Source organism: Mastigoproctus giganteus, chromosome 8, assembly GCF_048544385.1.
Source record: "Mastigoproctus giganteus isolate SK-2022 chromosome 8, ASM4854438v1, whole genome shotgun sequence".
In the NCBI taxonomy this organism is placed as follows: Eukaryota; Metazoa; Arthropoda; class Arachnida; order Uropygi; family Thelyphonidae; genus Mastigoproctus; species Mastigoproctus giganteus.
Window position 1 is genome coordinate 69,747,767 of NC_143582.1, and position 12,979 is coordinate 69,760,745.

The 12,979-nt window shown below is 39.1% G+C and overlaps 1 protein-coding gene across 1 annotated transcript in view; it reads left to right on the forward strand.

Moving 5' to 3' along the window:
- Positions 1-447: 447 nt before the first annotated feature.
- Positions 448-12,979, forward strand: part of LOC150081608 (EF-hand calcium-binding domain-containing protein 4B-like) — an 80,437-nt gene continuing 67,905 nt past the window's right edge. The window contains exons 1-2 of the mRNA XM_090379467.1: positions 448-572; positions 8,085-8,648. Of these exons, the coding sequence (XP_090235593.1) occupies positions 8,387-8,648 (262 nt within the window). The 5' untranslated portion in view covers positions 448-572; positions 8,085-8,386. The remainder of the gene's footprint in view (positions 573-8,084; positions 8,649-12,979) is intronic.

A 12,979-nucleotide genomic window follows, 5' to 3' on the forward strand; every position in this document is an offset into this window, starting at 1 on the left:
GTGTATTTCGGGGTACTTTCCCATCAACCTGCCTTATATCCATTAACATGAGCAAAGTACTCGTATTCATTAAGTTCCTCTTCAAATATTTGACTTTCGTCACACCGGATGTTCGATGCTCCGGGGCCATTAGTGTCTTATATTTTAAACATTATAATCAGCTTTTTGCTTTCTCATCTTTCTGGTCTCCCCCACCCCACATTTTATCTCGTTCTGTCCTAAAATTCTAATGACCCAGTGTAAAACTGGCAATCTTACGTGTTAATATAGTCAACAAAACGGTGTCGTCAGGGACAACAGATGTTCCCCACCCATTACTACAGCTACTTTTCCTCCCTGTATTCTCCACGTGATCGTCCTTGTCCATAGACACTACAACACTAGCAGCAGGTGTCAGTATGAATCACGCGACATCAGTTGTGTTCCGTTTGGTAAGTGCGTGCATATGTTCAGGCTACGAAGTTCCGTGTCTGAGGTACGAAGTGCCTCTCCCAGGAAATGTAGACGATGAAACTGGATATTATATCTACCTGCTAAACTGATTAGTTTCTGTATTATAATACGGGAAAAAAGTAAGTGAATTAAAAACAATATTTAATATGAACAATTAGATCAATTTTATGAAAATAGTGAAGTTCCCCTGCATAAATTCATTCTCTGACTGCCAAACAGATACTCATCTGTGATCATTCAAATCAAAAGCCTATAAAATTATAGGCTGCGATATATCAATTATCATCTGAAATGAGTCTACGTGTCAATGCGATCGTTCTGAACTGTGTTGAGGTGCACATAAATATCAACTGTACCCGTTAGGAAGATAACCCTGTACAAGGACATCTCATATAGGTACCACAGCATGACACAGCCACTCCTTATTTTATCGTTTTTAATTACAATGAAAAATAATAAAAGGTTTAACGATCTCATCGAGGGTTAGATTATTTCTAAACAGATCAGTTTTACACCTGGTAGTTCACAATAGGAAAGCTATCGACCATATGGTAGTTCACAACATAAAGGATAAGTTTCCCCTCCTTGTTTTGTACGCCATCAAAAATATGTATATCTTCTAAATAAATTTCTTACAGAGAAACTCGATAAAGTATTCTTAACCTCATTTAATGCATTCTGTAAATTATACGTGCTTAGACATTTAACTGTTCAGAAAAATGAACTTGGTTCAACAGTTACAGAAACAGATAATTCGTTAAACCGAAAAGATAATTTTTAGTTCCCGTTATTTGTAATAGATGCAGGGAGATAGACTTCCAGTTCAGGTGAAACTACAAATTAAGCTGAACATCATTTGTGATCTTATTACAAATTCTTTAACTATTAGAATAAAGTAGAACCTTAGAGCTACAGTAGCTCCAGTCTCATGCACACTGCAGTTTCTTCGAACTGTGGCTGAAAATTCAACTACAATGAATTCATAGAATTTACCCAGAGAGTATGCGCCGTATGATATGACGTGGCAGAATGTAAAATCTTTTATGAACAGAGGTTCCTAGAAAATAAACTACTCTTGTAATGTCAGTTACTGTATTTATGAATATTCTTTTCCTCTTTAACTCTGTTAGATACTGTACACGTAGCGGATAGTAGTGTTAATTCGCATTTTAGAACTAATGTACAGGAAGCTCGTAATTTCTTTTACTCCTACAGCTGCCAAACGTTTAAATATGTTTAAAAATAGTTATTACATTTTTGTTTGGAATAATGACTGATCAAGCCAGTACACCATCCAGAAACGTGTCCGGACAAATCCGTCTATGCACGAAATGGCCCTCATAGGTGAGACGGCTGCATCGATCAGTCAGAATTGAGTTCTTCATGCGTTTTAAGAAAGAGAATATGGCTTTCGATTACACCACCGAAGCTAGGCGCCTCCGTAGCCAGGTGGGAAGGAGCAGCAGTGCTAGCACACGCTTCTTGATTAGACCAGGGTTCGAGACCGTCACCACCAAATACGGAGGATGCGGAAAGGTCAGGGAATGATCACTGCATATGCCCGGAGCAATATGGCCTTCGTTCCTAATGCTCCTAAAAACCAAATAACAACAATAACCACCGAAGCTCACAACCTTTAACTAGACCAAAGAGACTTCCGTAGTGTCCATGATACTCCATTTTCAGGCCGAAGAAGAAGAAAACAATAAGTGCCTTGTTGTTGAAGGATTGATTTTCCAAAAAACAAAAAAAAAATATCGGAATCTATAATCCGAAAACAACGATGTTACAGCACATCACACAGAGAAAATATAAATCAAGAAAACCTGAAAATGCGCTTTAATCGCATGCATTTTGGGAACTGGCCATCTGATAATTGTAGAGATAATACGAACACTTCCTCCTTAAGAAATTTCCTGCTTTGTGATATTCGCAACATTTTCACCTCGTGAAAAGCGTTTCGCGGTGGAACCCCCCTCCCCGTTATGTGGAGGAACTTGGGCGCAGATCGCTTCACGTGACAATGCGGGTAGCAAATCAATAGCTTCCACTGCATAAGACCATCGAAGACGGCCTTATGAATCAACATTCGCATCTGAATATGTCGACGACCCGGGTGGTATCTCAGCTTGCTGCCATTAACAAACTCATATCTTAAACTTTAAAAGTTGCGTCGAGTTCACTTGTTTTAGGTTAGCGCCAAGGGAACTCAGGTCATGAGGGATAATCAGCGTGTTGTGCCTATTAATATTGTGTATTCCGGGGAGAACTCATTTGTGGAATAAAAACAAATGTGAAAGAAATCCAGCTTATCTACTTGGAATGACCAACTCACTTGAAGAAGCTTCGGGTCGTGGACGGTCATAATCTGCCTTGTCCAAATACGTGTCGATTGACAATTTTAAAGAACCAAATATCAAAGATAACAAAATCGGAATTGGAAAAAAGATATCGCAGAGCCTTCTTCAGCAATATTTAGTTTGAGTATTATTTTTGAAATTTACTTTTCATCTTGCGCTAATATGTCAATGTTTGGTGTTCTCTGTCCTTTTAGTCGTTGCACCGCTATTGCGTGTATCACTGCGGATTCTTCTCGTAGTCCACAACAATCTTACATCATGTCTGACGTATCATACGTCACGTTTCGTGTTAGGCAAATGTAAATATCCTTACGTCACATATATAGATATACCATACATCCTGTATATTTAGCAGTCTATTACGTTTATATAGTACAGCAATCTTACGTCATGCAACTTTTGTTCGTAGCAGAATTCAAAGATCTTTAATTAACACAGATTTGCAATATTATGCTCCCTTTAACTTTTTAAATATACTTTCACCAATGCAAGTTTAAAAGCAAAGTTACAATACTCATTCTTCTTATGGTTGTTTTTGTATATCACAAAGAAAAATGTGTGGCCGGATGTAATTTTTGATGGAGAATCCTGGAAATCAATATTTGAGGTCAAACCGGTCGTGCCATTGTTAAACTACGGCCATGCCCTTTTCTCTTATATATAATTTCATATTTGCATCTTCAGAATTATTTAGATCTAAGAGTGTCAAACTATAGCATGGATCCCAGAACAAACACTGAGTCCTATTTTCCCTCCAGTTTCTCTTTTCTGTAATTCATGGCTGTGGTCCTAGTTTCCCCCACTACCTTTATTTAGTTCATAAACTGTACATTCATTAATCCACTCACAGTTGTGTTTCAGTCATAGCACTGGAATTCAAATATACTAATTCTTCTATAATGCGACATCTATTTTCACGAATAATTCACTGCGTGATTAAAAAGTGAAAGGAACGTTGCACCCTAGAATCGAAACATCAAAATAACGAGTTCGGACTTGACTAACTGTATGATTATACAGTGAACAAGTATGGTACATTCTGAAATCCAAACTGGAATCGTAAACAGTGGTCGCGTAGATGACTATTGTCATCCAATTCAATTTGCGCCCAAATTACTTAGACTCATGTTTCTTATTAAATGCAAACTAACTTCATTTTCCTTATATGATGCTAAAATTTGTGATATCAGAAAATTATATTTATAGGTTGCATGCCAGAAAATTCTAAAAGGAAAAGCTGGTAGATCTAGATCAGTGATTCCTAACCGGCCTCGACCCTTTTCAAATATGCCGCGAGATTAGTTAAAATTCCATTGAGTTCTATGGTAATCACTATTTCGGTGGGCGCCTCCGTAGCCAGGTGGGCAGGAGCAGCAATGCGTAGCACACGCTTCTTGATTAGACTGGGGTTCAAGCCGGTGACATCAAAGAAATACGGAGGATGCGGAAAGGTCGGGGAATGACCACCGCATATCCCCGGAGCAATATGGCCTTATGGCCGTTGCTAATGCTCCAAATAACGAACAAACTACTTCGGTGTTCCGTTAATATTTGTCTTTTAACTTAAAGTGTGACTTGAGACAAAAGATTTGGAACCACTGATCCAGAGTAAACAAAATTTTTTACTGGATTTATTTTGTGGAAATCGAGAATTCTAATGATGAAATAATAAGGTCATTATTAGTATGGTTCGTCATCCAGGACAGGGGATAAGGAAGTGGTAAAAAACAAAAAAAAAAAAAAAACTGTACTTTTCTATATGGTATTCAAAAGAAGAAAAAAAATAGTTGTGAACTCCTCGTCTGGGCCTTTGAAGAGGGAATGATTGAGGAATTATTCCTGAACTTCTGATAATCATGACCTTCGTTACTGACAGGTAAAGAAAGGCAAAAGAATGGAAAAAATCGAAATAAATCGTTCTGACTATTAAATTGGTCGCTTATTTCGCGGACTTAATAGTTATTCTTATCATCAGTTTTAGTTAAATGAATGTCATTATCCTGCAAGTCATGTAATTGATGCTATGAAGAAATCTTCAATTAAAAGTCACTTTCATATAAACTCACACTAAACCATCACCTTCGCAGACTCTATCCAAAAGAAGTCGGGTTCATTAATGATCACGGTCTTACAAACTCAGTCGGCTCACTATCACATGGATGTTCAGTTTCCCTGGACATTATTCTTCTAAATTAGCATAATATTTCCACAACTTTTTCTTTTCTCATTCATCCCTTCTGCTCTTATTTGTTAAAACGGTCCATCACATGCATTTCCTGAAAACAACTTTACAAAATTAATACCAACATATCAACAAGATATTTTTTTTCTTAATACTCTCAACCTGTAGCGAAACTAAATTCCGTTACCCTCCCCTCCAGCCATATTCACGAACGGGCCTCCTTTGCTCTTTTACAACCAATGTAAACCAACCCAGCGGGCCTCCCCGACCCTTCTGGGGGAACACCCGCTGGCAGTTGCCGACCTGCGACCGCGCCACTATGGTAATTTCGCCACTGCCTTCAACCCACACATCAACTTTTCCTCTTTCTTTTATTCCATATGATACTGGTGTTAGCTATTGTTGTCTATCCTCCACATTCCTTTGTCTCCTACTTTCTCTCTTGGCTCTTCATATATTCTTTCACGACATCGCTCCGGTCTACCTGTTTTCTTCTCGCACTAATCTGCAATTCTTTTATCCGATTCCGACATAATCTCTCTTTCTACAGTAGGCCGCCGTAGCCTAGTGGTCAGGCGCGTGGGTGCATAAGTACACGTGCCTTGAGTGACCGGGGTTCAAGCCCGTGACTACTGAATACGGTGCTGTTTCTTGTATTCTGTCTATCTTGTGAACTCCTCTGACCGTTTGGTCGTCCCGGAGTATAAACAGAAAATTTATTTTTTATTTTTTACTTGTCGGTAAAGTGTTTTTTGGACACGTAAGACAGATCTTAATTTGTTTTTAACCTAATTTAACCTGAATGGGTGCTGCCATTCTCAATCTTTCATTATGACCCCATACATCCATCTCAGTATTTGCATTTCTGTAAAGTATTTGAATGCGATAAGCTCCAACAGGGTCCAGACGGTTGTTTTTGCAACGTTGTTAAAAAGCACGGGATTGCGTTCGTGATCTGTGTGTGGGGGGGGGGGGACTGAAAATTTTTAGTTTCGCTACTGGGCTCCAAAAACCTTTCATGTTTGGAGTTATAAAATGCAAAATCTCGTTTTACGTCATTATAATCGATATTGGCAACCCGATGTTCAAGTAAAAGAAACAAGCCAGACAGTTATTACCGATTTATAAAAAACGCGAAAAATAAATTTATTACTTTCAGTTTCGAGAAAGTCTTTCAGCTATCGCTAGTCACAATTAGGGCAAAAAATGTTTAGGTAAAAATCTGCGAATTATTTTTATGCTTCAATTTTCATGTACAAAAAAATTGTCACATCAGATAAAGAATATCTTTGGATTGTCACTAACTCTTCGGAGCTCGACGACATCGATATTATAATATTCTTAACTTGGAATCAAATGTGGAATTTAGGTACAAGTAATATTGAAGAAGAAGGAATCTTTATTGTACAGTACAGTAAAGATAAAATAATGTGCTCGCCCCAGCCAGGAGGCCAGAGGCTTGACAAGGTTATGGGGTAATATAAAAACATGTACAGTATTACAAATAGATGACATGACATGAAATTAAATTAAAAACGTGGCATTAAACCATTCTATAGATATATAGCTATGAGTATATACATGGTTCTCAGGCAGGCAGTACACCAAGGTATACAGGGTGTCTCAAAAATATTGGTACAAACGTTTAGGGGAGGTAGGTAACATCCAAAGGAATGTGAATCCCATAGGAACCCATAACCGAAAACGTCACGGGAAAGTAGTAGCAGAGGCACAAGGAGCAGAAATGACAAGACAGTAATTAGTGGCAAACATTTATTTGACATAATATTAACAAGGGAGAACGAGATGGATGCATTTCACGATGTTACAACAGATGCTCGAAGGTTCCACCATGAGACGCGATGCATGCGTGACACCGACGCAGCATGGATTGGCAGACACGGTCTGCCAATCCATGGAGTTTCTTTGACAGTAGCAGCAGCGCAGACGACTCTCGCCACGAGATCCAGTTCCGTCTCCACAGGCGATCCATACACGATAGATTTGAGGGCTCCCCCACAGAAAGAAATCAAGGCTCGATAAATCAGGTGAGCGTGGGGGCCAAGCAACGGGTCCACCACGGCCAATCCATCGACGGCGTTCATTAAGTTGTTCGGTATACGGTTTCGCATTTTCTTGTGAAACAGTTCGTCGGTGTACCTGACGTGCCGTTCTGCATCTCATAGCAGAGAGCATGTGGGGACATCAGTTGAGTTAGTGGAACAAGTTCGGCCAGCGAGCGCCTGTAATTCCAATCCGATCATTAGCAGGGCCTGTATTGCAGGAAGTAGTTGGCCGGATAGAAATCTGTCACTGGTCTTCAGCCTGTTCCACTGTAGCTGAAAGTCAGGAGTGGCTCTTAGGGAAGGACGTGGAACATGCCACTGACATATATCCCAGAAGTCAGGGGAGTGGATCTTGCCAACCAGCATTTTGATAGTGGTCACAGTTCATTATCTCCTTTTTTCAGAGTCTGTAGCCTTCGATTAGTCCGCTCGTAGCACTAAGGTTCTAAGCGAACCTTAGTGCTATGAGCGGACATCTACTGTCCTCCGTGACAGTATAGTGGTTTCGCCACTTGTCACTCGTTTGAAGAGGTCTGGGTTAGTGCTGTCAAAGACTGGAGAATTTTCTACAGGCCTCTTCAATCCAGACTGTAGTTAGCCAATCTTGGGGGGGAGTATAGTTTCTCCCCAGTAAGTCATTCTGAGTTTTTTCAGTTCCACAACGTGCAATTCGGCCCGAGAACACACATTTTTACAGACCCAATGACACAATTTGGTCTAAGTAGCGAATGCTCCTAAAACTCAACAACAACAGACTCTACGCTGAATAATGAAAATTTTATTTTATTCATTTCAGGATATTTAATGTAGCCTTTTCAGTGTGTCGAAGGTGGCATTAGTTTATTTAAATACAATTTATTAAACTATTTTAAGAGAGTTCAAGTTTAAATATAGATATAAATACGATACCATAAAGCCCCACGAAAGTTCGAATTCTCAACAAGCTGTTCTCAAATTCGGGAAATATTTTTTGTTTTAATATGTTGTGATCGGCTTTGAATTAATCTTACGTTTTCATTTTAGGGGTGAAACATGGAAGAGGATATCTGCACGCACGATGCGTAAAAGTGAAGAAACCAGTTTTTCTAGTAGTCTTCATGTGCTGTCCATCTGATGACTAGAAAGTTGATAAAGAAGCCGTTTTTTTCTAACCAGTGTTATCAATATTCCTTTCCGGGCGCAGTTCTTACCAAGTCGAACTAGTGTATGGATGTACGTTATGTTAGCCATATTTCTAACCATGGACATGTAAATATTAGTACAGTTTGATGTGAAAACATTAATCTGATTAACGATTTATATGAGTCGTAACCATAGAGATAAATATGGAAAACGAAATTAACCTGTTACCAGTGTCATCTCTTGAAAATGTTCCGCAAAATGAACTTCGACAAATCTTACTACAGAAAGCCAAAACGTTGTTTGCTATGTGCGACAAAGAGGAAAAAGGGGTGATAATAAAATCCGACATGCACCGCTTGACTGGCGAACTATCTCTAACGTCAGAGCAGTTAGAAGAAGTTTTTGATACTCTGGATGTGGATGGAAACGGATGCCTGACTTTCGAAGAATTTACGGACGGATTCGGTAAGAGCTGATCGATAATATGGTTTGCAAAATTTTATTTATTTTGCTCATTGGGATTTCATCATTTCTTTCCTTAATATGTTCCACATGTGACTATATTCTTCCCACACAATTATTCTTATGTATTCTCTCTCTCTCTCTCTCTCTCTGGCCACCCTTTCTGAGAGAACAAAAATAGGCCGACCGGGCTAGCCGAGTGGGTAAAGTACCTGCCCGGCAACCCAAAGGTCGCGGGTTCGATTCTCGCCTCGGGCTTGGATCAAAGTACTGCAAAAACCTTGGGAGGTGCAATATGGCCATAGAAGCCGATGCGCCAACAACTACCAAATCAAAAAAAAAAAAAAAAAAAAAAAAAACAAAAATACAATTGAGCTTTCAATTTATTATCGTTCGCGACCAAAAGATTGGAAACCACCGCCGTATAGTATTGTTTCTCAACCAATATATCATAAAACTTTAAAGGGTATGCGCCGGTACCCAAATTATGGAAAGTGGGGAAATCTCTTCAATCATAAATTTCCTATTCATTATGGACAACTACGCTTTTGTGCAGCTTAATTAACTATATTTCAACTGATTATAATAAAAAAAAATTGTTTAGAACCAACTGACAGGATAGGACTTCCGGTCAGTGGAAGGTCATTAATATACAAGAGGAAAAGAACCGAACCTTGGAGAACACCAGCAATAGTAGGAAAATTAGAAAACAGAGAGCCGTCTAACATCAATCGCAGTGAGTGGTCAGAAAACTAGATATCCAATTACAGAAAACAGACGTCAATCCATAAGATGGAAGCTTATTTAGAACACCTTATTTAGAACGCCTTAGGCGCCAACCATAGCTGCTGTGCTATAACACAACAGCTATGGTTGGCGCCTAAGGCCACTTTTATGCCAAACATATTTCAAAAGCGACTGCTTGAGTTTCGTCAAACTTTTCCATTGAATCTGTCCATAGATGAGTAACATAAGCCAGTATATCACCAGTGAATCGACAATGGCAGAATTCATACTGGGCGATCACTGATCAGGTGGAAGGTTTCGTAATAATTATTGACTAGTTAGTTTAGGAGTTGGCAGTTAATATTTTTCTCCATTATTTTAGAAAGAGTAGAAGTAAATATAATGGGACGATAATTGGATGGGAGGGATTTTTCACCCTTTTTTAAGAGCTTGGTGGATATGAGTAAATTTTCAAGCAGAAGGAAAAACGCCAGTGGAATAAGAGAGCAAAAAAGGCATCACACAACAGGAATAAGCTCAGGAGTACAGGTTGTGAGAACAAGTGGAGAAACACTATCAGGACCTGGCGCTTTCTTGGCACAAGACTGTTAAAATTTTTCTTCTGATATCCTTTTTGAAGGAAGACCACAGGAGACATTGAGTAGGATGTACTGGAAATGGTAGGATGTAGTTTACCATGATCGTCAATACAAAAAGTAGGATGTAAGCAGGGCAGCTTTATCTTTAGCTGATGTAACAACAGAAACATCAGATTTTAAAAGAGGTGGGAAGAGTATAAATGAGCCAGAGTTGCGGTCAATAGTTTTGACAGGACACCTGGATGCTCGACTACAGTCTGCAAAAAAGCAAAGTTTCTACTCTTAGCCATTTCAAAATCTAGTTTGGATTGATTAATAACTGCTTTGTAATTGTTGCAAGCTTCAGTGTAGGCAGAAAATGAACCTGGAGATTTGCATGCAAGCTAATTCGATTTGCATCATTCTTATCTTAAACAGCCTTAGTACATTTATTGGAAAATCAGGTTTAGATAAAGGAAGAGATTTTATGGTAGAGTGTGGAATAAAGGAATTCATCCATATAACAAATATTTCACTGACACAATCTGAGCAAACATTGACATCAGAAGATTTAAAACATTAATCTAGCGAACGAAAAGAACAAGGAAAAGAAGAATAGAAATCTCACAGGTCATCCCATTTTGCACTCTTGTAATGCCAAACAACACGAGGCTGAGAATGGACACGAGAGAAAGACTCGATTGGAGAAGAGATCATCATTAAGTTGTGATCTGAGGTGTTCAGAAGTATCCTCACCTTGACCATGTACTTGACAGAGTTGTTGTGAGACAAAGCTCAAGAGTGTTGGCTGTGTGTTTAGAATTGTCAGGTATTCTGGTAGGTAAATAAACAATCTGTGCGAGGTCATTAGTAATTGCAAAAGCCTCAGCATCTCGACCAGCTGAGTCCTCCGTGTGACTAGAAAACCAGTGTTCTGCTCCGAGTAATGGCTCCTCAAGTGGGCTTGCCACAATCTCAACCTACTTCCCCAGCTCCAAACCACTGCTATGGCCAACAACATTCAACATCCTAAGGCTTATGTGGCTCATTGATGAAAGGAGACTTCATTACGGTCAGGCTCATGACGGGTCTCATCTCCTCTCCTTCCTTCTGGGACAACTGTGCATGGAGAATTCCGGTGGCGCATCTGCGAGAAACTCCACAGCTATGCCCTCCTCGAACATGTCTTCACCTGTCGGACCGGTTCCCTCCTCAGCAGATGTTAGCACGCTTCCAAGATCTAGAAGCCAACTTGAAAAAGTTCAGTCAGAAACGACAATACGACAATTGACAAAAAAATAAATAAAAAAATACTCCATGGTGGGTGGCCAAGGCCACCACTATTATAACCTGACCCCGATCAACGTTCTATTATTCAATTCAATGTATATAATCATGAAATCCAATGTATATTATATGCTGTATATTTTGTAACTAAGGGTGTGCATAATCACTTAATGTATAGTATACTTTATAATTATTAATTATTATCATTGACTTATTCACTATTATTTTATACTTTTGATTTATTCAGGCAACCTTGCCTTCATACTACTTTGTTAACCCCTAGCCACTGTGCCGTGACGGGTAGTTGCAACCACACTATTATGTAATCGTCATCTGCGTTGCAATAAAGATTTCTCTCTTTTTCTCTCTAGAAAATGTAAGCCAGCTGGAGTTGTGGACGTTAAATTACCAAGTAAAATTACCTCACTGTTAAGAAAGTTGAACTGGAGAAAGTAAAGTCAAGTCAAAGTAATTAGTGAGTTAATTAAATAAAGTACCAAGAAACCAGGGCCCAAAGACGGGCAACTGGAACTTAGGAGAACGATAGAGGCAACAAATAAATTTTACAGAATGAGGTAAAAATTTTAAGCAGAGAAGATCGAAAAGAGGAAATTCCAAATGAACTAAGTCCCTGACAGGAATATCAGAGCAGACGTATGCATAAATATCACCTTTCGGGCGCAAGGAATCGTATAGCGAATAATTAAAACAACTGAAATGAGGAGCGGTTCAATCAACCGAAAATTGGGATTCTGTCAGAACAAGTAAGTGGAACTTGGCAGACTGTAAGTAGAAATGGACATCATTGAGGCGGTAGCGAAATGTGTTTGGGAGGTTTAGATCTTTTCGCTTACAAATATACGTGGTCTCTGTTACAATCTCAATTCATGATGTATTTAGTAGTCAGAAAATGTGCGTAGGACATGTATGAAGTAATAAAATTTTTGGATACAGCGTGCAACACAAGAATATACCCAAATACTTGATATAGCGTGGCCTCGACATTGCCCCGAGCATAAAATGGAAGGGACGGAAGGCGTGATGTCAAAATTTGTAGTTGACATAATAATTGGCAGAGTCGTTAATGATCAGTGCCAAGCAGCGCTCTTTCAGGATGACTCGAACAGATTTCAAAGATGGTCAGAGAAGTGGCGGCTATGTTTTAATGCTGTTAAATGCATGGTCTTACACTTGGAGAATGGCAACCCACAAATAAATTATACACTTGGTGGGGTTGAATTAAAAACGGTGCAGGAGGAAAGGGATCTGGGAGTTACAATAAGGGCAGATATGAATTTTTCTGAACAATGTAAATAGGCAGCCAGGAAAACCAATGGTGTCCTAGCGATGATTTATCGAACGTTATCCTATAGAGATAGGGAGGTCATAATCCCACTGTATAAGGCAATTGTAAGACCACATTTGGAATACTGCGTTCAAGTATGGAGACCTCATTTGATAAAAGACATTGAGCTTCTTGAAAAGGTCCAAAGTCGGGCAACTGGAATGTTGAGATCGGCAGAAGGACAACCGTATCAGAAAAGACTCCTATTATGTGGTCTACAGAGCTTGGCAAACAGGCACCTCAGAGGTGAACTTAGAGGTTTATAAGGCTCTGAGATGAGATGGAACAGTAAAATGAATGAAAGTGTAATTCTCAATGTTATAAATAATTCTAGAACTAGGGGTCATAAATTCAAATAACAGGGGTTGAGGTTTAGATTAGATTGTAGGAAGTTTTCT